The 27,672-nt window shown below is 44.7% G+C and overlaps 1 protein-coding gene and 1 long non-coding RNA gene across 3 annotated transcripts in view; both read right to left on the bottom strand.

The window, feature by feature from the left end:
- Window positions 1-654: 654 nt before the first annotated feature.
- The window catches only part of LOC142196068 (retinal guanylyl cyclase 2-like), an 86,394-nt gene continuing 59,376 nt past the window's right edge, over window positions 655-27,672 (bottom strand). Inside the window, exons 10-20 of one of the 2 annotated variants that reach the window (XM_075266262.1) lie at window positions 24,881-25,037; window positions 22,945-23,094; window positions 21,855-22,003; window positions 18,781-18,944; window positions 18,494-18,686; window positions 17,908-18,082; window positions 17,711-17,809; window positions 16,255-16,349; window positions 10,023-10,108; window positions 2,956-3,050; window positions 655-1,045 (exon numbers count right to left, since the gene is read on the bottom strand). In XM_075266262.1, the coding sequence (XP_075122363.1) occupies window positions 2,963-3,050; window positions 10,023-10,108; window positions 16,255-16,349; window positions 17,711-17,809; window positions 17,908-18,082; window positions 18,494-18,686; window positions 18,781-18,944; window positions 21,855-22,003; window positions 22,945-23,094; window positions 24,881-25,037 (1,356 nt within the window). In that variant the 3' untranslated portion in view covers window positions 655-1,045; window positions 2,956-2,962. The remainder of the gene's footprint in view (window positions 1,046-2,955; window positions 3,051-10,022; window positions 10,109-16,254; window positions 16,350-17,710; window positions 17,810-17,907; window positions 18,083-18,493; window positions 18,687-18,780; window positions 18,945-21,854; window positions 22,004-22,944; window positions 23,095-24,880; window positions 25,038-27,672) is intronic. The other variant, XM_075266263.1, reaches the window with a different exon arrangement.
- On the bottom strand, window positions 4,344-5,238 carry LOC142196071 (uncharacterized). Its single transcript, XR_012715126.1, has 4 exons — window positions 5,087-5,238; window positions 4,945-4,963; window positions 4,502-4,541; window positions 4,344-4,375 (listed from the first exon to the last, which is right to left on the bottom strand). It is a non-coding gene; the product is annotated as an uncharacterized LOC142196071 (long non-coding RNA).

Below are 27,672 nucleotides of genomic sequence, written 5' to 3'. Positions count from 1 at the left end.
TTTGTACTATTCGTTTATATTATTGCTTTATTAGGGCCCGTTCCCACGATGTAACGCGGCGCTCATTCTGACACGTAAACACGTGACAGAGTCAGCGCTTCAAAACAGAATCCCATTGACTGCAATGGGTGCTGTCTTACGCGCGCTACACATTGAAATCAATGGGAGGCTTTTTAACCCATTGATTTCAATGTGTTACGCGCGTTACACGGAACCCATTGAAATCAATAGGATTCTTTTGTGAAGCGCTGACTCTGACACGTGTTTACGTGTCAGAATGAGCGCCGCATTATATCGTGGGAACGGGCCCTTATCCTCCTGTTTTCCGGCTCTCATGCAAGTGCCATCATTTACTGTGCAATAAGTATTCAGTTTTCCTTTTGCTCTTCAACATTTTTAAAAAAAATTTAATCAAATATTACAATTTTTTGCTTTTTTTTTAATCTTTTTCATTATTTACTTATAGTTATACCTTAGGAGACATTTAAATAACTAATATACAATTTCCATTTAGCCATGGATGTTTTTACCAAAAAATTTCAAGATACTATATTTCAATTAGAATTTTTTGTTTTTCTGGAGTGCTATTCTGTTTTTGTGTTTTTTTTCCCAGCCACATGGTTACAGAGACTGTCTAAGATCTCGCGTAGCTCACGTCTCTTTGCTTTAAGTTGAGACTGCAGACTGCGGCCTCAATATATATGCTACACCCGTCTGTCGTGGTATCAGAATATTTTACGGTACGGCTACATCATCTGCTGGGCTACTAAAGTCTTCGAACCAAAAACATTCATTGATCCTGTTCACCGCCATCAATTTCAATATTAAGATCTTTCGTTTTTGCTCTCTCGGGCCGAGAGTCCAATCGAAATAATCATCAAGTAGTGGAATCCTCTGAACAAGAGTAGGACTAGCCACCAAATTCAAGATGGAGGGCAATTGCCAAAATCCAAAAAAATCCACCTGTGCTCATAAGACCACGCTCCTTCTTTTTCTCCAAAATATTGATTTAATTTCCTTGGTGATTACTTCCTGCCAGTCTTCCCTGTAAAAAAAAAAAAAAATCGTAACATTATATAGTACAGACCAGACACATAAAATTCTATAAAGCAGACAGAAAGGTATTGTAAAATGTATTAATATCTAATAAAATATAGTACTGTGGTTCCTTGAATAGTTGCAGTTTCACTGATTCCGGCGCAGTTGGAATTTTTTTTCTACCCCTCACCGTTCCCGAGCAATCAATGTTGTTACTTTCCACACAATTATGCTCTCTTCTGTTAGGTGGGCGGTCCTGACCTGAAGCACGTAGTCTGGACCGCCCACCTCACGGCAGAAAGTATAATAACATTGATTGCTCAGGAACGGTGTGGGTTAGAAAGAAAATTCCAACTGCACTGGAATCAGTCAAGCGGCGGCTATTGAAAGATGGAATAAAATGGTATAGAGTATATATAGTAAAATATATATAGTATAGTATTGTATACCATAATATAGTATAACATTCTATGGAACGGGCTATAGGATTGTATAGGATTGTATATTTACCCCCTTATAACCCAGTAGAATATATGTACGATATAGCAAATGGTTCCACACAGTAATAGTAGGGATCGGAGCTAGCTCCCTTCCGGGTTGTTTAACATCCACAGGCTACATACATATGATCATGTGCAGGTCCTCCCATCCCTCCATCAGCTCTCCAGACATGAATTTAGGATGCTTATGGGATATGATAGCAACGACAGTACTAACAATCACAAAGGCAGGGGCTAATAGGTTCTCTGTCAATATAGTGCTGACAGGTGTATACACTGCAATACAAAAGTGCTATCATATTATAGCAGCGATCAATTGATCACATGATCTAATTACCTTAGATTGAAGAACACAACACTTAAAAATATGTAAAAAAAAAAAGTTGATTTATACCAAAGAAATAAAATAATGTAAATCACTGATATCAAGGCGTCAAAATTTTTTGGAAAACTACAACTTGTCTCACAAAAAATAAGCACGTCGAAAATTGAAAAGTTAGAGCTCGTTCACACGGGCAACAAGGAAGTGGACTATGGCGCGTAATCCATGTCATAATCCGCACCCACACAATGGTGGTCTATGGAGATCGCCAGGCTACTTTTTTCCGTGAGTAGCACCATGCCGGTCACGGAAAATAGATGCAGGCTGCCAATTCTTCAGGCGGATGCTGCAGCTCGGTGAGCCGTGGAGTCCGCCTGGTGGCAGCAACCTCTGGGATCGGCCCATTCATTTGAGCCTGCTCCGGAGGGGGAAGCCGCGACTGTCGGAAGGCGGGTTTTGACCCAAGAGTGACACGGCTCCCCATGTCACTCTCGGTGCTGAAATCTGCCATACCGCTCCTGTGTGAACTTAGCCTAACAATGTTGAGAATACAGGCAGATAAAAAAAAAAATGACTGTCCTGAAAGGTAAAATAGGCCCTGTCCCTTGCCCTTAAAGGGGTTGCGCCATGAAAAAAATGTATCCTCTTTCCAATAGATATACTGTAAGATGAATTGTTGACCGGGGAAGGTCTGATGAATGAGGCCCCCACAATACTAAGAAATATTATGGGGGTGTACAAACACCCCCCCAGCTCCCATCCACTTCAACTATGGAACCGCCCACCGTTTCTGAGAATGAAGGGGACGCAGCACTGATTTAGCACCATACCATCTATATGTAATACAGTTATGCATGGTCCAGGGTTGCAGGAGGCGTGGCTAATGGCACATATTTGCTATCACAACCAATCCGATTCTGTCATTTGTTTTACTGTGTCTGAAGGCTCCTCCCCCCCCAAAACAAAAATGCACAAGATTTTAGAAATGACAATGTTTCTGGGGTGTTTTTCACGCTGGTTCCTGTCTGAGATACCTAAAAATGATATATATCATGCACACAGAACGGCCAGACAACATGAGAGTTTTGCCTCTACCTCATCTCTACTCTTGCTGTTTAGAAAGCAACTTTTCCGCTTTTTTCCTTTTGAACTCTGCAATTTCCTCCGCTGTTAACCCGTGGGAATTACACCTGTGGTAGATATATATATATATATTAGTTATTGTGTGCAACAAAGGTAACTAAAGGGTTAAAAGTTTATTTTTTTTTTTAAATGTCATCATCACGTTACATATCAGTGTATGTTGTACTTGTGGCGTAGTAATAAAATTAACTTAAAGGGGATGTTTCGCCACTTCCACCAACTCCAAATTTTTGCATAACTCAATAGGCACTTCTTCACTGATTCTGGCGTAGTTGGAATTTTCTCTCTAGCCCCCAGCGTTCCTGAGCAATCAATGCTATTAGTTTCAGCACAGTTACACTCTATTCTGTTAGGTGGGCGGTCCTTGGTTGAAGAAGGTAGTCTAGAACCGCCCAACTGACAGTAAAAAATATAATAGCATTGATTGCTCGGGAACGGTAAGGGTTAGAGAAAAAATTCCAACTGTGCCGGAATCAGTGGAGCGGCACTGATTGAAGGACGGAAAGTTGGAGTTGGTGGAAGGGGTGAAAGGTTCTATACCAGGGCCCCCACCTACCGTATTGTAGTCTTATATAACACAAGGGCCTTTGGGCCCTCTCAAGCACCCAGCTCTGAGGGCAAGTGCTACCTCTGCAGCTCTCTAGAGCTCATAGAGTATATACCATTTATGCATGAATGACTTGCGTAGATATAACTAGTTAGGGGCCATTTAAAAAAGGGGGGTGAACATATCCCCTATCCTAAATCCTATCCCTAATCCCTAGAACTATTACTTTCCATTGCTTTTGTATCATTAAAACTGCAAATCCTTGAGATCATACATCAGCTAGAGGAGTCATGTTCTTCCCCACAGTTTATATGGGACAATGATCTGATTGCTTTTTTTCTCATTGGTGGTTTATTTGCTTGTAGTTCATACCATAATGTCAGGAATGCTGAAATTACCACATTTACTGTCCAAGACCACCAGGGATGCTAATAGTAACTTCCTTCACTACTCTAGACCACCAGGGATACTAATATTAAACTAATTGACTATGCTAAACTGCCAGGGATGCTAACATTACCCCATTGGTATAGCCTAGGCCACCAGGGCGTTAATATGAACCTTATTTACTATGCTAGACTACCCTCTGGATTCTACTATTAACCTCATGCAGTACCCTATAGCACCAGGAATTCAAATGTTAACCTTATTCACTACCCTAAACCACCAGGGATGCTAACAATACCACAATCACTAGCCTAGTCTATCAGGGATGTTCATTTTAATCTCATTCAATACTTTAGACCACTATGGATGCTAGCATTAACCTCATTCACTACCCTAGACCACCAATGATGCTAACAATACAACATTCACTAGCCTAGACTTTCAAGAATGCTAAAATTAACCTCAATCACTACTCTAAGCCACAAAGGATGCTAAAAATACCACATTCACTACCCTAGACCACCAGGGATGCTAACATTAACATAATTTATTACCCTAGACCACCATAGATTCTAATATTAACCTCATTTGTTACCCTAGACCACTAGGGATGAAAATATTAACCTCATTCACTACCCTAGATCACCAATGATGCTAACAATATCACATTCACTAGCTTGCAATCCCAGGGATGCTAATTTAAAACCTCAATCACTACCCTAGACTACAAATGATGCTAACAATACCACTACCCTAGACTATCAAGGATACTAATATTAACCTCATTCACAACCCTAGACCACCAACGATGCTAACACCCACTAGCCTATCATCCCAACCTCTTTTTCCTACCCTAAATCACCCAGTGATAATAATATCATTATTATTAATAACTAATATTAACCTCATTCACTACCCTAGATCACCAATGATGCTAACAATATCACATTCACTAGCTTAGACTATCAAAAATGCTATTATTAAGCTATTTTACTACCCTAGACCACCAGGGATGCTAATATTAACCTCATTCACAACCCTAGACCACCAATGATGCTAACACCCACTAGCCTATCATCCCAACCTCTTTTTCCTACCCTAAATCACCCAGTGATAATAATATCATTATTATTAATAACTAATATTAACCTCATTCACTACCTTAGATCACCAATGATGCTAACAATATCACATTCACTAGCTTAGACTATCAAAAATGCTATTATTAAGCTATTTTACTACCCTAGACCACCAGGGATGCTAATATTAACCTCATTCACAACCCTAGACCACCAATGATGCTAACACCCACTAGCCTATCATCACAACCTCTTTTTCCTACCCTAAATCAACCAGTGATAATAATATCATTATTATTAATAACTAATATTAACCTCAATCACTACCCTAGATCACCAATGATGCCAACAATATCTCATTCACTAGCTTAGACTATCAAAAATGCTATTATTAAGCTATTTTACTACCCTAGACCACCAGGGATGCTAATATTAACCTCATTCACAACCCTAGACCACCAATGATGCTAACACCCACTAGCCTATCATCACAACCTCTTTTTCCTACCCTAAATCAACCAGTGATAATAATATCATTATTATTAATAACTAATATTAACCTCAATCACTACCCTAGATCACCAATGATGCCAACAATATCTCATTCACTAGCTTAGACTATCAAATATGCTATTATTAAGCTATTTTACTACCCTAGACCACCAGGGATGCTAATACTAACCTCATTCACTACCCTAAACCACAAAGGATGGTAACAATACCACTAGCCTAGACTACCAGGGATGCCAATATTAACTTCATTTACTACCCTAGACCACCAACAATACTAACAATGCCACATTCACTAGACTACCATCTCTTTTTCCTACCCTAGACCATCAATGATAATAATATTAACATCATTATTATTAATAACTAATCTCATTAAATACCCTAGACCACCATGGATGCTAATATAAACCCCATTCACTATACTAGAGTATAATGGAAGCAGATATTCACTTATCCACTACACTAGAACACCAGGTAAATGGTCTTAGAGTAATGATGATTCGGTGGTAGTATTCATTCACTGTATGACAGTATTATTTCGTCACTGCATTGCTTTCTTATTCAGTCACTATATGGTGGTATTATTCAGTCACTATATTATAGTATTATTCAGTAACTATATGGTGGTATTATTTGGTGACTATATTCTGATATTATTCAGTCACTCTAAGGGGGTATTCAGACGGAGTAACGCCGGGCGTGTATCACAGCCGTACACGCCGGCGTTACGGTACACTGCTGAACACTTCCCATTCACTTCAATGGGAGCGCTCGTAAACGCTGCTGTTACGAGCGCTCCCATTGAAGTGAATGGAAAATGTTCGGCAGTCTGCCGTAATGCCGGTGTGTACGGCTGTGATACACGCCCGGCGTTACTCCGTGTGAATGCCCCCTAAGATTGTATTTTATTCTGTCACCAAATTATGGTATTATTCAGTCATTATATGGTGGGTATTATTCAGTCACTATATTGAGGAATTATTCAGGCACTATATGGTGGTATTATTCAGTTACTATATAGTGGTATTATTCAGTCACTATAAGGTGGTATTATTTAGTCACTGTATGGTTGTATTATTCAGCCACTATATGATGGTATTATTCAGCCACCATATGGTGGTATTATTCAGCCACTATATGGTGGTATTATTCAGTTACTATATAGTGGTATTATTCATTCATTATATAGGGGAAATATTCAGCCACTATATGGTGGTATTATTCAGTTACGATATACTGATATTATCCAGTCACTATAAGGTAGTATTATTTAGTCACTGTATGGTTGTATTATTCAGCCACTATATGATGGTATTATTCAGCCACTATATGGTGGTATTATTCAGTTACTATATAGTGGTATTATTCAGTCACTATATAGGGGAAATATTCAGCCACTATATGGTGGTATTATTCAGTTACTATATACTGATATTTTTCAGTCACTATAAGGTGGTATTATTTAGTCACTGTATGGTTGTATTATTCAGTCACTATATGGTGGTATTATTCAGCCACTATATGATGGTATTATTCAGCCACTATATGGTGGTATTATTCAGTTACTATATAGTGGTATTATTCAGTCACTATATAGGGGAAATATTCAGCCACTATATGGTGGTATTATTCAGTTACTATATACTGATATTTTTCAGTCACTATAAGGTGGTATTATTTAGTCACTGTATGGTTGTATTATTCTTCCAGTATATGATGGTATTATTCAGCCACTATATATGGGGAATTATTCAGCCACTATATAGGCGAATTATTCAGTCACTATATGGTGGTATTATTCAGTCACTATAAGGTGGTATTATTCAGGCACTATATGGTGGTATTATTCAGTCACTATAAGGTGGTATTATTCAGTCACTATAAGGTGGTATTAGTCAATCACTATATGGTGGTATTATTCAGTCACTATAAGGTGGTATTATTCAGTCACTATAAGGTGGTATTATTCAGTCACTATATGGTGGTATTATTCAGTCACTATATGGTGGTATTATTCAGTCACTATAAGGTGGTATTATTCAGTCACTATATAGTGGTATTATTCAGGCACTATATGATGGTATTATTCAGCCACTTTTAATGAAGGGTGGGGGCTAGAAAGCAGCCTTATAGCAGGTAAGCACTAACTATGTGGCAGTAATCCTTCTGTGGCTGCCCCTGCACTGCCGCCTACAATACCTTAGTACGATACCTTGGTAATATCGGGAAGTTCATGAAGTTATCAGCTGGAGTTTTCTGATCTGTCAAAGACTTACAAAAAGTTTTCACCGCAACTTTCTCATTAATATTCAGCGTCGGTGCGGCGCGGTGCTCGTATATTATCGTGACTGCACATTAACAATGAAATGTTTGTCAGTTTATTTACATATCCGGCAGCTCGGCGCACTGCGCGCTTTACCGAACCATTTCTCTTATTATGCTGATCCTCGTATTTATTTGCCCCCGTTGTATTTTTTTTTACATCTTTTCACTTGCAATTATGTGGTTAGAGCGAGGCAAGCAGTTTCCTTTGCTGGGAGATATTACACTATTAAAGAGAATTTATTGTGCTCCATAAAAGCGATACCTCCGAGACGCAGTCATGAATCAGAATACACTCCGTGTTTTTTTATGGCGGCCCATAAGCTGTTCAGACATTCGCCTAAGAAGGTGTTTGAGATGCAAAACAAACTGCTGAAACCCCCGCCATCTAGAAATAATACCGCTACGTATAGTGAAAGGCCTGAGATTATTACTGCGTAAATCGGAATTGCTAATATTGTCTGAGGGCGCAAATAAGTGGGCAGGACGAATGGCGGAATTCTGTGGAAATGTCAGGAAAAAACTCTCTTAAAGGGGCCGAGGCGTACATAGGGTGGGCAGATGAGAGTAGATGGAGGCGCTAGTTAGGCTAGGGATACATGGTGACTCCCATAAAGCAGTGGTATAGTCCTAAATAGAGATGAGTGAACAAGTCAGGTTCATTACAAATTTTACAAAAAAATTTGGGTTCAGCCCTTCCTGAGATTTTGGGGTTTTGCCACCCACAACTCACTATTATACACTTCAGACTCTGATATATAAAAAATCAAGGTGAAGTCAAATAATAAACACTGATATTCACCTTCCCTCACCTCTCCTGGGTTCCCTGGTGACATCCTGTGAATGTTCCCCGGCCTCCTCTGGCCTCTTCCGGCCTCTTCTGTGACATCACAGGCCCGCAGAGAAGGCAGAGGCGTGTGATTGGCTCTCAATGGTCGTGAAGGACATGCCCACTTCAAAGTGTCTTGATGTTAGTGTGTCCAATGAGACCACCGAGGCCTGTGAGTAGGGTAGGCCTCAGAGCTCCCTTAGGGTCTTTGATGTGTGTCACACAGGAGGATGAAAGAGGCCAGAATATGCCGGGGAACGATCACCAGATGCCACAGGGAGCTCAGGAGAGGCGAGGGAAGGAGAATATTAGTATTTACAAAAAGAAATTAAAGTGGCCTTGGGAATATTCATGAAATAAATCTTGCGAGGTTCACTTATCTCTAGTCATGAACAACTATTAGTCTGATCTGGTCCAAACACTGATATTCACCTTTCCTCACCTCTCCTGGGTTTCCTCGTGGCATCCAGTGAATGTTCCCCGGCCTCTTCCGGCCTCCTCTGTGACATCACAGGCCCCCCAAGGAATTTTAAGGCTTGTGATTGGCCCTCAGTGGTCACAAGTGTCTCGACGTTGGTGTGTCCAATAAGACCACCGAAGCCTGTGAGTAGGGTTGGCTTCAGGGGGTCCCTCAGGGTCTGTGATGTCACACAAGAGGCCGGAAGAGGCCAGAATAAAACTGGGGAACGTTCACCTGATGTCACAGGGAGCTCAGGAGAGGCGAGGGAAGGAGAATATTAGTGTTTACAAAAAGATTCAGAAACAAAAGTGATGGGTGAATCTCAGGAACATTCATGAAATAAATCTTGTGAGGTTCACTCATCTCTAGTCATGAACAACTATTAATCTGATCTGGTCCGATCACTGTCATACAGTAATGTTTACGCAATCAAGTGTCGCCATGTAGCAGTGAACGTTGGCCTTAGTAGTGGCGCATTAGATAGAGTACCACAGATGGTTCTTTTGAGCTGTTATTTGGTTACCATATGTCAGTATTATTGGAGCACTGGGTGGCGGTAAATACTTGGCATTGTTACTAGTGTCAGACTTGCCCACCACAGTATCAGATGATCCTCCGGATGATCCTCCAGTCCTGGGAAATATGGCCCACATACGTGGACTGTGATGGAATATGATCGTGTGCCTCAGACCTAAGGATTGTTGTAGGGTGGGCCCAAGGAACCTTAGACCAATACGTTACCTGGTCTAATCCCCCCAGATATAATCTATTAAAGGCATGAGCTGCCCGAAATGCCAAGGTAAGACGCCATAACCCAAATAAAACACATAAATTCTATATACATTGCTATACAGTACATTACTTTGATAACAATATACATACCCTGGCTTTACATCTGGTGGTTTTGGTAATGGTTTGGTGAATCCGTCTTTTCCTACTAACCAGAACGTTTCTTCTACTCCTTTGCCCTAAAAGAAAAAAAAATGCAAAAAAACCCAACCAAGTAACCAAGTTTTTATGTTAAACCTAAGTATTTTTTAATATCTATATTTTAAAAAGTATTACATACCGCAATTTTACCTCAGGCCACTAAGCCTAAAAATAGATTTGCCGCCTAATCCATAGGGACCTTCATTGCACCTCATTTACATCACAGACAGTAATAAACCTATTTTTAAGTATTTTTTTAATATCTATATTTTAAAAAGTATTACATACCGCAATTTTAACTCAGGCCACTAAGCCTAAAAATTGCACCTCATTTACATCACAGACAGTATTACAATAGAAGATAACACCTCTATAGATAACACCACTGACCCATCATTGCATCACTACCGGCAACAGATGATGTACAGCTTATCTCCTCCTCCCTGCACAGAGTATGTCTTGCTCAGACAAGATGGCCGCCCCCATAGTCATGGACAGTAAGTAGAAGAAAAAAAATCAACAATAACAAAGTAAAATCAGATAACAAAAAAGTGATCGATTCAGGGATAGGGTTGAGCGATCGGGATCGAGCAAAATTCACGATCGCGATCTTAATACCGAACCCAATCTTTTTAGGCGGGATCGAGTTCTCACGTTAGTTCCCACAATGCTTGGCTACTGGCCAATCATTGTAGGAAAAACTAACATTAGGGTTGAGCGATCGGGATTGGGAAAGATCGGATCCCGATCGGCGATCGAGCAAATTTCACGATCGCGATTGGTTGGAAAATGATCGAAAATCAGATTTTCAAAACGATCCTGAAATCTCAAGATCAGCTCAACCCTATTCAGGGAGTCTGAACTCTGGTTATCTTCACTATAAACATTAACATAATACTGTGTGCAGGGGCCACTATGGGACATAATACTGTGTGCAGGGGCCACTATGGGGCATAATACTGTGTGCAGGGGCCACTATGGGACATAATACTGTGTGCAGGGGCCACTATGGGGCATAATACTGTGTGCAGGGGCCACTATGGGGGATAATACTGTGTGCAGGAGCCACTATGGGGCACAATACTGTGTACTGGGGCCACAAAGGGACATAATACTTTATGCAGGGGCCACTATGGGGGATAATACTGTGTGCAGGGGCCACTATGGGACATAATACAGTGTGTAGGGGCCACTATGGGGTATAAAACTGTGTGTAGGGGCCACTATGGGACATAATACAGTGTGTAGGGGCCACTATGGGGTATAAAACTGTGTGCAGGGGCCACTATGGGACATAATACTGTGTGCAGGGGCCACTATGGGGTATAATACTGTGTGCAGGGGCCACTATGGGGCATAATACTGTGTGCAGGGGCCACTATGGGGCATAATACTGGGTGCAGGGGCCACTATGGGGAATAATACTGTGTACTGGGGCCACTATGGGGCATAATACTGTGTGCAGGGGCCACTATGGGACATAATACTGTGTGCAGGGGCCACTATGGGACATAATACTGTGTACAGGGGTCACTATGGGTTATAATACTGTATGCAGGGGCCACTATGGGGCATAATACTGTGTGCAGGGGCCACTATGGGGGATAATACTGTGTGCAGGGACCACTATGGGACATAATACTGTGTGCAGGGGCCACTATGGGGCATAATACTGTGTGTAGGGGTCACTATGGGGCATAATACTGTGTGCAGGGGCTACTATGGGGCATAATACTGTGTGCAGGGGCCACTATGGGACATAATACTGTGTACAGGGGCCACTCTGGGGGGATAATACTGTGTGCAGGGGCCACTATGGGACATAATACTGTGTGCAGGGGCTACTATGGGGGATAATACTGTGTGCAGGGGCCACTATGGGACATAATACTGTGTGCAGGGCCACTATAGGGCATAATACTGTGTGCAGGGCCCACTATGGGGGATAATACTGTGTGCAGGGGCCACTATGGGGTATAATACTGTGTGCAGGGGCCACTATGGGACATAATGCTGTATGCAGGGGCCACTATGGGGGATAATACTGTGTGTAGGGGCCACTATGGGGGATAATACTGTGTGCAGGGGCCACTATGGGACATAATACTGTGTGCAGGGCCACTATGGAACATAATACTGTGTGCAGGGGTCACTATGGGGTATAATACTGTGTGCAGGGGCCACTATGGGGCATAATACTGTGTGCAGGGGCCATTATGGGGTATAATACTGTGTGCAGGGGCCGCTATGGGACATAATACTGTGTGCAGGGGCCACTATGGGACATAATACTGTGTGCAGGGGCCACTATGCGGCATAATACTGTATACTGGGGCCACTATGGGGGATAATACTGTGTGTAGGGGTCACTATGGGGCATAATACTGTGTGCAGGGGCCACTATGGGGCATAATACTGTGTGCAGGGGCCACTATGGGGCATAATACTGTGTGCAGGAGCCACTATGGGGGATAATACTGTGTGCAGGGACCACTATGGGTGATAATACTGTGTGCAAGGGTCACTATGGGGTATAATACTGTGTGCAGGGGCCACTATGGGGGATAATACTGTGTACTGGGGCCACTATGGGACATAATACTGTGTGCAAGGGCCACTATGGGGCATAATACTGTGTACTGGGGCCACTATGGGGCATAATACTGTGTACAGGGGCCACTATGGGGTATAATACTGTGTGCAGGGGCCACTATGGGGCATAATACTGTGTGCAGGGGCCACTATGGGGCATAATACTGTGTGCAGGGGCTACTATGGGGCATAATACTGGGTGCAGGGGCCACTATGGGGAATAATACTGTGTACTGGGGCCACTATGGGGCATAATACTGTGTGCAGGGGCCACTATGGGGGATAATACTGTGTGTAGGGGCCACTATGGGGGATAATACTGTGTGCAGGGGCCACTATGGGACATAATACTGTGTGCAGGGCCACTATGGAACATAATACTGTGTGCAGGGGTCACTATGGGGTATAATACTGTGTGCAGGGGCCACTATGGGGCATAATACTGTGTGCAGGGGCCATTATGGGGTATAATACTGTGTGCAGGGGCCGCTATGGGACATAATACTGTGTGCAGGGGCCACTATGGGACATAATACTGTGTGCAGGGGCCACTATGCGGCATAATACTGTATACTGGGGCCACTATGGGGGATAATACTGTGTGTAGGGGTCACTATGGGGCATAATACTGTGTGCAGGGGCCACTATGGGGCATAATACTGTGTGCAGGGGCCACTATGGGGCATAATACTGTGTGCAGGAGCCACTATGGGGGATAATACTGTGTGCAGGGACCACTATGGGTGATAATACTGTGTGCAAGGGTCACTATGGGGTATAATACTGTGTGCAGGGGCCACTATGGGGGATAATACTGTGTACTGGGGCCACTATGGGACATAATACTGTGTGCAAGGGCCACTATGGGGCATAATACTGTGTACTGGGGCCACTATGGGGCATAATACTGTGTACAGGGGCCACTATGGGGTATAATACTGTGTGCAGGGGCCACTATGGGGCATAATACTGTGTGCAGGGGCCACTATGGGGCATAATACTGTGTGCAGGGGCCACTATGGGGCATAATACTGTGTGCAGGGGCCACTATGGGGCATAATACTGTGTGCAGGGGCCACTATGGGGAATAATACTGTGTACTGGGGCCACTATGGGGCATAATACTGTGTGCAGGGGCCACTATGGGACATAATACTGTGTGCAGGGGCCACTATGGGGCATAATACTGTGTGCAGGGGCCACTATGGGACATAATACTGTGTGCAGGGGCCACTATGGGACATAATACTGTGTACAGGGGCCACTCTGGGGGGATAATACTGTGTGCAGGGGCCACTATGGGACATAATACTGTGTGCAGGGGCTACTATGGGGGATAATACTGTGTGCAGGGGCCACTATGGGACATAATACTGTGTGCAGGGCCACTATAGGGCATAATACTGTGTGCAGGGGCCACTATGGGGCATAATACTGTGTGCAGGGGCCACTATGGGGTATAATACTGTGTGCAGGGGCCACTATGGGACATAATACTGTGTGCAGGGCCACTATGGGACATAATACTGTGTGCAGGGCCCACTATGGGGGATAATACTGTGTGCAGGGGCCACTATGGGGTATAATACTGTGTGCAGGGGCCACTATGGGACATAATGCTGTATGCAGGGGCCACTATGGGGGATAATACTGTGTGTAGGGGCCACTATGGGGGATAATACTGTGTGCAGGGGCCACTATGGGACATAATACTGTGTGCAGGGCCACTATGGGACATAATACTGTGTGCAGGGGCCACTATGGGGTATAATACTGTGTACAGGGGTCACTATGGGTTATAATACTGTATGCAGGGGCCACTATGGGGCATAATACTGTGTGCAGGGGCCACTATGGGGGATAATACTGTGTGCAGGGGCCACTATGGGGCATAATACTGTGTGTAGGGGTCACTATGGGGCATAATACTGTGTGCAGGGGCCACTATGGGGCATAATACTGTGTGTAGGGGTCACTATGGGACATAATACTGTGTACAGGGGCCACTCTGGGGGGATAATACTGTGTGCAGGGGCCACTATGGGACATAATACTGTGTGCAGGGGCCACTATGGGGCATAATACTGTGTGTAGGGGTCACTATGGGGCATAATACTGTGTGCAGGGGCTACTATGGGGCATAATACTGTGTACAGGGGCCACTCTGGGGGGATAATACTGTGTGCAGGGGCCACTATGGGACATAATACTGTGTGCAGGGGCTACTATGGGGGATAATACTGTGTGCAGGGGCCACTATGGGACATAATACTGTGTGCAGGGCCACTATGGGGTATAATACTGTGTGCAGGGGCCACTATGGGGTATAATACTGTGTGCAGGGGCCACTATGGGGTATAATACTGTGTGCAGGGGCCACTATGGGACATAATACTGTATGCAGGGGCCACTATGGGGGATAATACTGTGTGTAGGGGCCACTATGGGGGATAATACTGTGTGCAGGGGCCACTATGGGACATAATACTGTGTGCAGGGCCACTATGGGACATAATACTGTGTGCAGGGGCCACTATGGGGTATAATACTGTGTACAGGGGTCACTATGGGTTATAATACTGTATGCAGGGGCCACTATGGGGCATAATACTGTGTGCAGGGGCCACTATGGGGGATAATACTGTGTGCAGGGGCCACTATGGGGCATAATACTGTGTGTAGGGGTCACTATGGGGCATAATACTGTGTGCAGGGGCTACTATGGGGCATAATACTGTGTGCAGGGGCCACTATGGGACATAATACTGTGTACAGGGGCCACTCTGGGGGGATAATACTGTGTGCAGGGGCCACTATGGGACATAATACTGTGTGCAGGGGCCACTATGGGGCATAATACTGTGTGTAGGGGTCACTATGGGGCATAATACTGTGTGCAGGGGCTACTATGGGGCATAATACTGTGTACAGGGGCCACTCTGGGGGGATAATACTGTGTGCAGGGGCCACTATGGGACATAATACTGTGTGCAGGGGCTACTATGGGGGATAATACTGTGTGCAGGGGCCACTATGGGACATAATACTGTGTGCAGGGCCACTATGGGGTATAATACTGTGTGCAGGGGCCACTATGGGGTATAATACTGTGTGCAGGGGCCACTATGGGGTATAATACTGTGTGCAGGGGCCACTATGGGACATAATACTGTGTGCAGGGCCCACTATGGGGTATAATACTGTGTGCAGGGGCCACTATGGGCTATAATACTGTGTGCAGGGGCCACTATGGGGGATAATACTGTGTGCAGGGGCCACTATGGGACATAATACTGTGTGCAGGGCCACTATGGGACATAATACTGTGTGCAGGGCCCACTATGGGGGATAATACTGTGTGCAGGGGCCACTATGGGACATAATACTGTGTGCAGGGCCACTATGGGGCATAATAGAGCACGCAGGAATGCGTAAGAGGGGGTCAGTCGAGGTCTTCGGTGTCGGTCGGGGGATGGGGGGGCCATGTCAAAAGTTCGCCATGGGGCCCCGCCATTCCGAGTTACGCCACTGGCCACGCCTATATATAATATAATTACTATACATTTATTACAAAGAGATTTCTTAATCTTACCTTTAACTCTGTTTTCCCTCTAAGTTCTATTTTATAGTTCTCCTTTAGGGTTCGCAGCGTTGCCACCGTGCTTTGGTTGACGTGGATTCTATAAGCTGTAAAAGGGCAAATGGTTAGATACTCTGGGTCATTGTAACACACTGGAGGGCCCAGTGCTAAGGTTTTATAAGTGCCTTCCCCCCCCATAACTACCACTTGCCTGATCCGCACAAATTATAATGTCCCCACATAGTATAATGTCCCTGGAGTAACATCACACGTTAACACCCTAATGACCCATCAGACATTATGTTATATTGTAATGTCCCCATCCAATTGCTCCTACACAAGGAACCCGAAAAGTTTATCACGCCCTAGTGTGGGTCGAGGACGACCTATGACCCCCCTTGACTTCTGGGCCCGGTTACAACTGTTACCACTGCGGCCTATATGGGATATTAACCTGTTTATCACCTCCAGGGTATCAGATGTTAACCCCAAACCATAAAAATAAAACCATTGTATGTGAACGTTCTCACTATTAACCATTTATTACCATGTACCTCCAAGGATATTAGTAATAATAAACCTCCATGAATAATAGATATAATATTAATACAAAAACTATTTTGAAGGTAAGATCCGCAGCTCTTGTTCGTTGATAAAAAATAACTTTTATTACTTCATTTAAAAATTGGTAAAGACACCATAACGTACAAGTGAAAAAAGATTAAAAAAACATGAAAGTGAATTAAAAACCGCAGTAACTACATATTAGGCTGACTGACGCGTTTCGAGACACAAAAAAGGTCTCTTAATCATAGTCTTGTGAATGCCCACAAGACTATGATTAAGAGACCTTTTTTGTGTCTCGAAACGCGTCAGTCAGCCTAATATGTAGTTACTGCGTTTTTTAATTCACTTTCATGTTTTTTTAATCTTTTTTCACTTGTACGTTATGGTGTCTTTACCAATTTTTAAATGAAGTAATAAAAGTTATTTTTTATCAACGAACAAGAGCTGCGGATCTTACCTTCAAAATAGTTTTTGTGTTTCCTCTTCTTCCTCAAGTCCGGGAGAATCAGATCGTGCACCTTGTTTCAGGATATGGTGAGCTTTTACATTTAACTTTATTTGGATAATATTAATACATTTATTACCCAAGACCTCCAGGAATAATAGATATAATATTAATACATTTATTACCCAAGACCTCCAGGAATAATAGATATAATATTAATACATTTATTACCCAAGACCTCCAGGAATATTAAACTAACCAATAACCATTATACAGCACCTTTAATAATTGATATCAATATTAACCCCGTAGACCTCCAGAGATATTAGATATTAACCCATAGTCATTATAAACTATCATGAATAATACATATCAGTATCGGCCCTGTACCAGGAAAATGGCTCAGTGGTGTAATGGACAGCCAATTCCCTCCACCCCATAGATCTGGTGACTTACGCAGTCCTGTGGATTCCATTCGTGAAGCTGTGTTCACGGTGTCTCCGAATAGACAGTAGCGCGGCATAGTGAGGCCAACGACTCCGGCTACGCAAGGCCCTGGATGAGATGACAAATAGAAAACCATTATACTTGACCCCCAGGATGGGACTTCCACTTTTGGGAGTTGGAATAGTCTTCCATCACTATTATGATACCTGAGTGCAAACCTATCCTGATCCTGACCGGTACATCCGGCATGTGCCTCATCTGGAAGGTGCCCACAGAGCTCAGGATGTCTAGAGACATGTTGGCAATTTCGGCTGCGTGCTTGTTTCCGTTCCTCTTGGGAAGCCCTGAGGCCACCATGTAGGCATCGCCTATGGTCTCCACCTACAAAGAGAGAATTTATTGAATAGCCTAACCAGAAAAGGCGTGGCTAATGAAAGAGGAGGGGCTTCTGTCACTGTATGACCTTGGTCTTGGTTGCCCCTTTGTTCACATCCAAAACTATCCCTGGAATTGAACTTCTAACTCCCCCCTCTTTGGATAACCTTCTCATAGCCAGCTTATTTGATTGAACACAATGTAATACCATCTTGCTCCTGTAGTGGCCACTATGGAGCTGCTGGACCTGAAGCGATCAGCTGATCTCCAATGAGTTTTTAGTTCAAAATTATGTTGTTTTTTTTCCAATATTCTGCAAGATTCATCCACCAGATCATATTATTCCTACCGTAGAGACTAACTTTATGAAACAATGAAGGTTTATATGCCTCTCAGGGTTTGTAGAAAGCTGGGTACCTTATACACATCATGATTTCCCAGAACGGCATCGAATAGAGTATAAAGGTCGTTTAAAAGGTCGACCACCTCGATGGGTTCGCTAAGGGCCGATATGGTGGTGAAGCCGACGATATCGCTGAAGTAGATTGTGACCTGATCGAAATATTCCGGCTCAACCGTGGCTCCGGTTTTAAGAGCTTCAGCAACAGATCTGAAAGACACCAATGTGGGGGGGTTAAAGGGAATGTAATGGGGCTCTTAAAGGGAAGTTGCCATCATTGAACCTTGGCGTGGCGTCTACTCACGGAGGCAGCATTTGTGAGAGAAGTTTTTCCGTTTTCTGTTTTTCCACCTCCAGCTCCTCGGTTCGCTCTCGGATCAGATCTTCCAAGTTACTGGAGTATTGTTCCAGCATCCTCAGCATGGAGTCGATGATGTTGGTTTTCTTTCCTTTGTTGATGGTCTTAAACTGAAATAAAATACAACTGTCAGACCGTCCTCCTCGGGTATGGACTATCCTGGCATACACTACTAGGGTGCCAACTTTTTGGGTATGAAAAACGTGGCAAAATTATACGGGTCTTAGTGATTGTAGATGCCAGGAGAGCCCACTGATCACCCTGACTACACTAGGACTGAGCCCATTCTGCTTTCCTTTCCTGACTAACTGTCATGAAAGGGTTGATTTTCTCCTTTCTGACAGTGGAAGGCTGTGCATCATAAATCTCCTTCATCCAGTGCACCAGAAGGCAGGGGTGATACATTCTAAATGTATGTATGTAACATTCTAAATGTATTTCCCCTGCCTTCTGGTGCACTGGATGAAGAAGATTTATGATGTACAGCAGTGGCGTAACTAGGAATGGTGGGGCCCCGTGGGGAACTTTTGACATGGGCCCCCCCAACCAACACCGAAGACCTCGACCGACCCCCTCCTCCGCACTCTATTATGTCCTGTAGTAAGCCCCTGCACACAGTATTATGTCCATTAGTGGCCCCTGCACACAGTATTATGTCCATTAGTGGCCCCTGCACACAGTATTATGTCCCATAGTGGCCCCTGCACACAGTATTATGTCCCATAGTGGCCCCTGCACACAGTATTATGTCCCCATAGTGTCCCCTGCACACAGTATTATCCCCATAGTGGCCCTGCACACAGTATTATGTCCCATAGTGGCCCCTGCACACAGTATTATGCCCCATAGTGGTCCCTGCACACAGTATTATGTCCCCATAGTGTCCCCTGCACACAGTATTATGTCCCATAGTGGCCCCTGCACACAGTATTATGTCCCATAGTGGTCCCTGCACACAGTATTATGTCCCCATAGTGTCCCCTGCACACAGCATTATGTCCCATAGTGGCCCCTGCACACAGTATTATGCCCCATAGTGGCCCCTGCACACAGTATTATCCCCCATAGTGGTCCCTCCACACATTATTATGTCCCTTAGTGGCCCCTGCACACAGTATTATAGCCCATAGTGGCCCCTGCACACAGTATTATGTCCCATAGTGACCCCTGCATACAGTATTATCCCCCATAGTGGCCCCTGCACACAGTATTATCCCCCATAGTGGCCCCTGCACACAGTATTATCCCCCATAGTGGCCCCTGCACACAGTATTATCCCCCATAGTGGCCCCTGCACACAGTATTATAGCCCATAGTGGCCCCTGCACACAGTATTATCCCCCATAGTGGTCCCTGCACACAGTATTATGCCCCATAGTGGCCCCTGCACACAGTATTATCCCCCATAGTGGCCCCTGCACACAGTATTATACCCCATAGTGGCCCCTGCACACAGTATTATGTCCCTTAGTGGCCCCTGCACACAGTATTATAGCCCATAGTGTCCCCTGCACACAGTATTATGTCCCTTAGTGGCCCCTGCACACAGTATTATAGCCCATAGTGGCCCCTGCACGCAGTATTATGCCCCATAGTGGTCCCTGCACACAGTATTATGTCCCATAGTGGCCCCTGCACACAGTATTATACCCCATAGTGGCCCCTGCACACAGTATTATGTCCCTTAGTGGCCCCTGCACACAGTATTATATCCCATAGTGGCCCCTGCACACAGTATTATACCCCATAGTGGCCCCTGCACACAGTATTATACCCCATAGTGGCCCCTGCACACAGTATTATCCCCCATAGTGGCCCCTGCACACAGTATTATGCCCCATAGTGGCCCCTGCACACAGTATTATACCCCATAGTGGCCCCTGCACACAGTATTATCCCCCATAGTGGCCCCTGCATACAGTATTATGTCCCATAGTGGCCCCTGCACACAGTATTATGTCCCCCTAGTGACCCCTGCACCCAGTATTATGCCCCATAGTGACCCCTGCACACAGTATTATGTCCAGGATCGGCAAGTAAATAGGGCCCGTAACGGCCAATTTTAAAAAACGCAGCAGTAGTGGCTGTCACCGGGCCCCCTAATGGCCCGGGCCCTGTGGCAGCCGCCTCCGCTGCCTCTATGGTAGTTATGCCCCTGATGCACAGCCTTCCACTGTCAGAAAGGAGAAAATCAACCTTTTCATGACAGTTTGTTCGGTGGGGGAGGCTGTGACACAAAAAGGGGGCATGATTACTATGTGAGAATAGGGATGGGAATGATGTGAAGCTTTTGTGCACAGACATGGTGTGAAGAAGTCATCATGGTGGTCTGGGCCGGATAGAGAAAGAAAAGGACATGTAAATGCTACAAAAATCCACAGAAGGAACGTGGCTGATGGGTGTGAGAAGTTGCATAGGGGGCCCAACGTGAGTTTTTGCACCAGGGCCCATGAGTTATGCCCCTGGATAGCATTAATCTTGCACCGTCTCCACTGGTGAAGGGTTTTGCTGCCTCCCAGCCAAAAAAGTAGCTAAATTACCAAAATATTATTTTGCAATTTAGTATCTTATAACATTTTAATATTGTATCACTGCTTTATATAACTATTGTAGAGATAAAAGAGATGATGATACAAAATGGTGAAAGACTTAAAGGGAAAGGTTTGACCCCAGGAAAGGCAAACGGGTCTGGTTGTAACATCCAGCATACATAGGGTTAACCCCTATCCGAATCTTTCCGGCATACTGTATGTAGGGGCTGTAATACCATAGAACGGCCATCAGGCGGTGATATAAACCTATTTTACCTCCATGCTGATACTATGATACTGCTGGAACCCTTTAACCCTTCTGTTCCCACAATAGGTAATAATAATATGGACATGACAAGGTTTTCTTCCAGGTAAAGTGATGTATCCATAGCCCCCCCCCCCCCCCCATGAACACGTGTGACACATGGAATAACAGAGATCCCATCGGATGTGAGAGCAATCCACCGGCCCGGGATATTTGGCACCAACCTGATCAAAGATCTCATCGAAGGTTGGCCGCCTTTCTGCGAGTTCACTCCAGCATTGTTTCATGAGCTGTATGCACTCCAGGGGGGCCTGGTCGGGGGCCACAGCCGGGCGGCACAGAGGGGGCGGCTTCTTCACCTTCCTGATGATTTCTGGAACATGAAAATAGTGTCAATAGGAGATATGGGAGAACCTCTCAAGATTCGGCTAGTTTGGGGTTCGGGTGGGTCAGATCCCTGATTTGTTTGAGGTTGAAGAAGTTTTGGGGGGGGAGGGTAAAAAAGAAAACCATTCATACTCACCTCCTCTCAACTTTTTTGGGACCCCCCGAGTCCAGCGCTCTCTCTTGGTTTTGACTTCATGTGCTCGGGGTCACCACTGTGGCCTGTGATTGGGCCTCAGTGGTCACATGGGCACACCAGGCGTCATGATGTCATAACGCTCGGCGCGCCCATGTGACCTCTGTGGCCCAATCACAGGCCTCAGCATTGACCCCAGATACATGATGTCACCAGGGGAGCACCGGACGCCACGAGGGGGCTCGATAGAGGTAATGGAAGGTGAGTATGAATGTTTTTTGTTTTATACACCTCCCCTGGGCCTCCTCCTATTATACCCTGGGGTCCGAAGACACCCCACAGTATAATAGTATACCACAATGTAGGGCGCAAAAGTTTTTATTAAATTCTCAATTCTTCGGTTTTGTTAAAAACTGAGCAATTTGAGATATTTGGATCAAACCCGACTCGTGCCGAAGCGATTTGCCCATCTCTAGTCAATAGCGGATGACAATATTTCAATATCTCTGCTGACGCCCGGCCCATCACATACACAGCTCCGATAACACCCATGTGACCATCATGTAGGAGCCCAATGGTCCCCCGAAACATAAGTAGACACCAATACTATAAATAACACGTGGTAGTTACAGATTTTGTATTGGGGACCAAGTAGGTGCATGTACTCCAATGGTGGTCACCTGGACAGGAAGTTGTATGTTGGTAGGCAACCTACACCTAATTATCATATAGAATAATGGAGATATAACAGATTGTAAGCCACCAGGTAATCTTGTATTATGTCAGAGCTTTACCTTCAGCGGAGAGTCCAGACATGCAATATGGTGGACCCCGGACAACCACTTCTTGTAGTATGATGGCAAAGCTGAACACGTCCCCTTTAAAGGTTCCTCTCCTGGCCAGGTTCTGATCTCGTAGAAGTTCTGGAGCCGTCCAAAACAATTCTACATGAGAGAATGATGTCATATTTATTAGCTCCTCCCACGTGGAGATGATGTCATAGATTACTCATGAGCTCCACCCACATGGAGATGATGTCATAGATTACTCATGAGCTCCACCCACATGGAGATGATGTCATAGGTTACTCATGAGCTCCACCCACGTGGAGATGATGTCATAGGTTACTCATGAGCTCCACCTACATGGAGATAATGTCATAGGTTACTCATGAGCTCCACCCACATGGAGATGATGTCATAGGTTACTCATGAGCTCCACCCACATGGAGATGATGTCATAGGTTACTCATGAGCTCCTCCCACATGGAGATGATGTCATAGGTTACTCATGAGCTCCACCCACATGAAGATGATGTCATAGGTTAATCATGAGCTCCACCCACATGGAGATGATGTCATAGGTTACTCATGAGCTCCACCCACATGGAGATGATGTCCCAGGTTACTCATGAGCTCCACCCACATGGAGATGATGTCCTAGGTTACTCATGAGCTCCACCCACATGGAGATGATGTCATAGGTTACTCATGAGCTCCACCCACATGGAGATGATGTCATAGATTACTCATGAGCTCCACCCACATGGAGATGATGTCATAGGTTACTCATGAGCTCCACCCACATGGAAATGATGTCACAGACTACTCATGAGCTCCTCCCACATGGAGATAATGTCACAGACTACTCATGAGCTCCACCCACATGGAAGTGATGTCACAGACTACTCATGAGCTCCTCCCATATGGAGATGATGTCATAGATTACTCATGAGCTCCACCCACATGGAAATGATGTCACAGACTACTCATGAGCTCCACCCACATGGAGATGATGCCACAGACTACTCATGAGCTCCACCCACATGGAGATGATGTCACAGACTACTCATGAGCTCCACCCACATGGAGATAATGTCACAGACTACTCATGAGCTCCACCCACATGGAAGTGATGTCATAGACTTCTTATGAGAAGACTGTAGGCATGATTTAGTGATGTCACTTAAAGGGAATGTGTCAAAATGTTTTAATTAATTAACAACAGACAGTGACATATATAACTTTTTCAATTTTTTTTATATTTTCTGATTTTTTTTTCCCCAATTTTTCAGATTTTTTTTAAAAATTCTATTCTCTCTATTTTTTTTATTCAAGGGGCGGCCATCTTGCCTGAGATTCTCCTCTACTTCGTTAACAGCAATTAGCGATTTGCTTTACAGCATAGAAATAGCCATGGGCAGCGATAGTCTGCAGGAGAGTTTTCTAGATATGTTCTGTGCAGGGAGGGGCAGGAGATAAGCTGCGGCATCATCTATAGTAAGGAATGGGTATAATAATGGCTCAGTGGTGTTATCTATAGGGGTGTTATCTTCTTTTGTAATCCTGTCTGTGAAGTAAATAAGGTGACTGCTGCAAAGTAAACTCCCACAGAATTGTCAAGTCTCAAAGTATTTTTAGGCTTAGTGGTCAGAGTGAAAACTTCACATGATTTTAGAATATAGATACTGAAAAGGAAAATTCTTTAAAATAACACCAAAACTAATTTAAAATATGTTAATATGAAAACTTGGTCTGAAAAATAAGTAATTTTCCGACAACTCATTCCTTTTACGCGCGGTGCAGATACAAAAGGTAAGGGGATCACATCATAAAATGGGGCCCCCCAAATGGAGTATCATGAAAGCTCGACTAATATGTCACTGATGTAGAGACCAATGTGATATTCTCCCCATCATCACTTCTGATATCATCTAGGACATTTTCTCACCTCCGGGGGGCAGAGTAGAGCGGGGAGCTTTCTGATTTTCAACAATTTCATTGAAGCCATAGTCAGTGATCTTCAGGACAAATCTTCCGTCCACCACACAATTCCGTGACTTCAGACGTCCGTGTAGAAAGTCTCTGTGGTGTAAATATCTCATTCCCTGGGAATAAAAAATTCAAAGAAACTTAAATTAGTACATGAAAAAAAAACAAAACAATGACTTCCACCAGAGGGCGCTACTGACTGTCTAGTATAGAAGTGTCCACCCAGACGCTCCTGGCTCTTGTATCAACTAAGTCTTGTACGAGACTTGGCTAGTTCCTTCATATGTCACTGCACTATATATGGGGGATACATGTGGCTGTACTATATATGGGGGATACACGTGACATATATATGGGGGGTACATGTGACGGTACTATATATGGAGGATACATGTGACTGCACTATATATGTTTGCTGTGAGTAGGAGTACAAGTGCCACAGAATGTAATGCTGCATCTAAGATGCCCCTAATAGGAGGTGATGACGACCTCTAATACCTGGTTGGTGAAAACCATCAGCAGGTAGAATATTTAATAATCAAGTTATCTATTAACCCTGAACTGTGAACTGCCGATTATTAGCGTATACTCTGTGTATGGTACAGTGTTGGCCAAAACTATTGGCCCCCCTGCAGTCCTGTCAGATAATCCTCGGTGTCCCCCAGATAATGATTACAAGCACAAACTCTTTGGTAATATCTTCAGTTATTTTGCTTGCAATGAAAAAACACAAAAGAAAGTCACATCATTGATCATTTTACACAAAACTCCAAAACTGGTGCGGACAGAAGTATTGGCGCCCTCAGCCTAATACTTGGTCGCACAACCTTTAGACACAATAACTGCGCACAACCGCTTCCGCTAACCAGCAATGAGTTTCTTACAAGGCTCTGCTGGAATCTTAGACCATTCTTCTTTGGCTGCTGCTCGCGGTCCCCCCTGAGATGTGAAGGGGGCCTTCTCCAAACTGCCCCCAAGAGATCTCTCCCCCTCCCCCACAGGTGTTCTATGGGATTCAGGGCTGGACTTATTGCTGCCACTTTACAAGTCTCCGGGGCTTTCTCTCACCACCATTTTCTAGTGCTGACCTGAAGTGTGTTTTGGGTCCTTGTCCTGCTGGAAGAGCCCTGACCTCTGAGGGAGACCCCGCTTTCTCACACTGGGCCCTACATGATGCTGCACAATGTGTTGGTCGTCTTCAGACTTCATAATGCCATGCACACGGTCAAGCAGTCCAGTGCCAGAGGCAGCAAAGCAACCCCAAACCATCAGGGACCTCCGCCATGTCTGACTGTAGGGGGCGTTTTCTTCTCTTTGGAGGCCTCTTTTTTTCCTGTAATCTCTATGTTGAGGCCTTGTCACGGAGCAAAGGTATACGTCTTCCTCCGGATGGTCTTTTGAATCAACACGGACGCAAGAGGTCGGGAGACAACAGCAATTTATTGTAATCCACAAAGTTAGTAGCCGGTGGCGGTCACATCAACCGTAATAACAATAAGTCCACAGAAGTCACAATCCAATGATAACTTTGGTTCCTTGGTCCTGTAACTAAGTCCTGGCTCTCTGCAGAGCTGTGCACAGGCCGGCTAACACATACTAACTGCAAGCTACAACTATATACTAAACTGTTACTTCCTCTATCTGTGGGTGGGAAGGGCTGAGTCACAGATCCTTCCCCCCTCACCTATACCAAGGAGAGCAGACTCCCTGTCTACTATGGACAATGCACCGTCCAACATCTTCTTGGAGACACTGATCAGATTATCTCCACCCATTGTCCTCACTGGTCCTCACTAGTTAGAGGTATTTGCATACAATGTGCTAACACACTAGACCCTAATCAGCCAACTACACATTGATGTATATAACAGGTTAGAGAATACATTCCACATGAAATATATATTACACATTGCCTATAGTATAGACTCTAACCATCCCGTGACAACCCCTCCCCCTCTCAAAACATGTGCATGACACAATTGGCCTACACAGGTAAATTGGGGAATGCACATCAGTCTCTATAGCTCATATTTCCTCCTGCCGGGATAACCCATCTGCGTTCTGGTGTTGGTTCCCTCGGCGGTACTGAATGGTAAAGTTGTAGAGTTGAAGGGCTGGCATCTGGCAAAAAATCCGGTCGATCCATGTTGGCGTCTCTCTGAGCTTGGCTTCGGGTCACTGCTCCCACAAAGTGGCACTGTAGATTTCCAACATCGTTGCCTAACAGAACATCGGCCGGCAGCCCGCTCATCACACCAATTGTGCATCGTTTTGGTCCATAACCATAGTCGAGTTCCACGGTAGCTTTAGGAATACGTTTCCGAGTACCTCCTGCCAACTCGATAGAAAGGCCAGGGCCCTCCTCTAGGGCCTCGGGTCGAACCACTCGGGGGTCCGCTACCGTTAGGAAAGCTCCCGAGTCCCGGAATCCAACAACTGTTCGGCCATCCAGTAGGGCCTCCTGCAAGTGCTTCCGCTGAAGGTTTGCGGGATGTGTGGCGGAAGGCTGAATCCCATAGACCCCTGGAGGTGGAACAGATGGGTCATTCATGGAGTCATCTGGAAATGGGGCCAAACTTTCAGTCCTAGGGGTGGTTCCCAGGTAGTGAATAGGCCGGGATGCCACGGTGGCCCGTGCCCCCATGTTAACAGGGCAACTAGCTTGCAAATGTCCAGGCCGCCCGCACCCAAAACATCTGCGCTCTAGCATTCTTCCAGTAGGTCGTTGTCTAGGGACAGGGTTGTTCATAG

Source organism: Leptodactylus fuscus, chromosome 2 (assembly GCF_031893055.1).
Source record: "Leptodactylus fuscus isolate aLepFus1 chromosome 2, aLepFus1.hap2, whole genome shotgun sequence".
Classification (NCBI taxonomy): Eukaryota; Metazoa; Chordata; class Amphibia; order Anura; family Leptodactylidae; genus Leptodactylus; species Leptodactylus fuscus.
The sequence above is the reverse complement of the archived record's forward strand: the minus strand, read 5'-3'. Positions and strand labels throughout refer to the sequence as shown.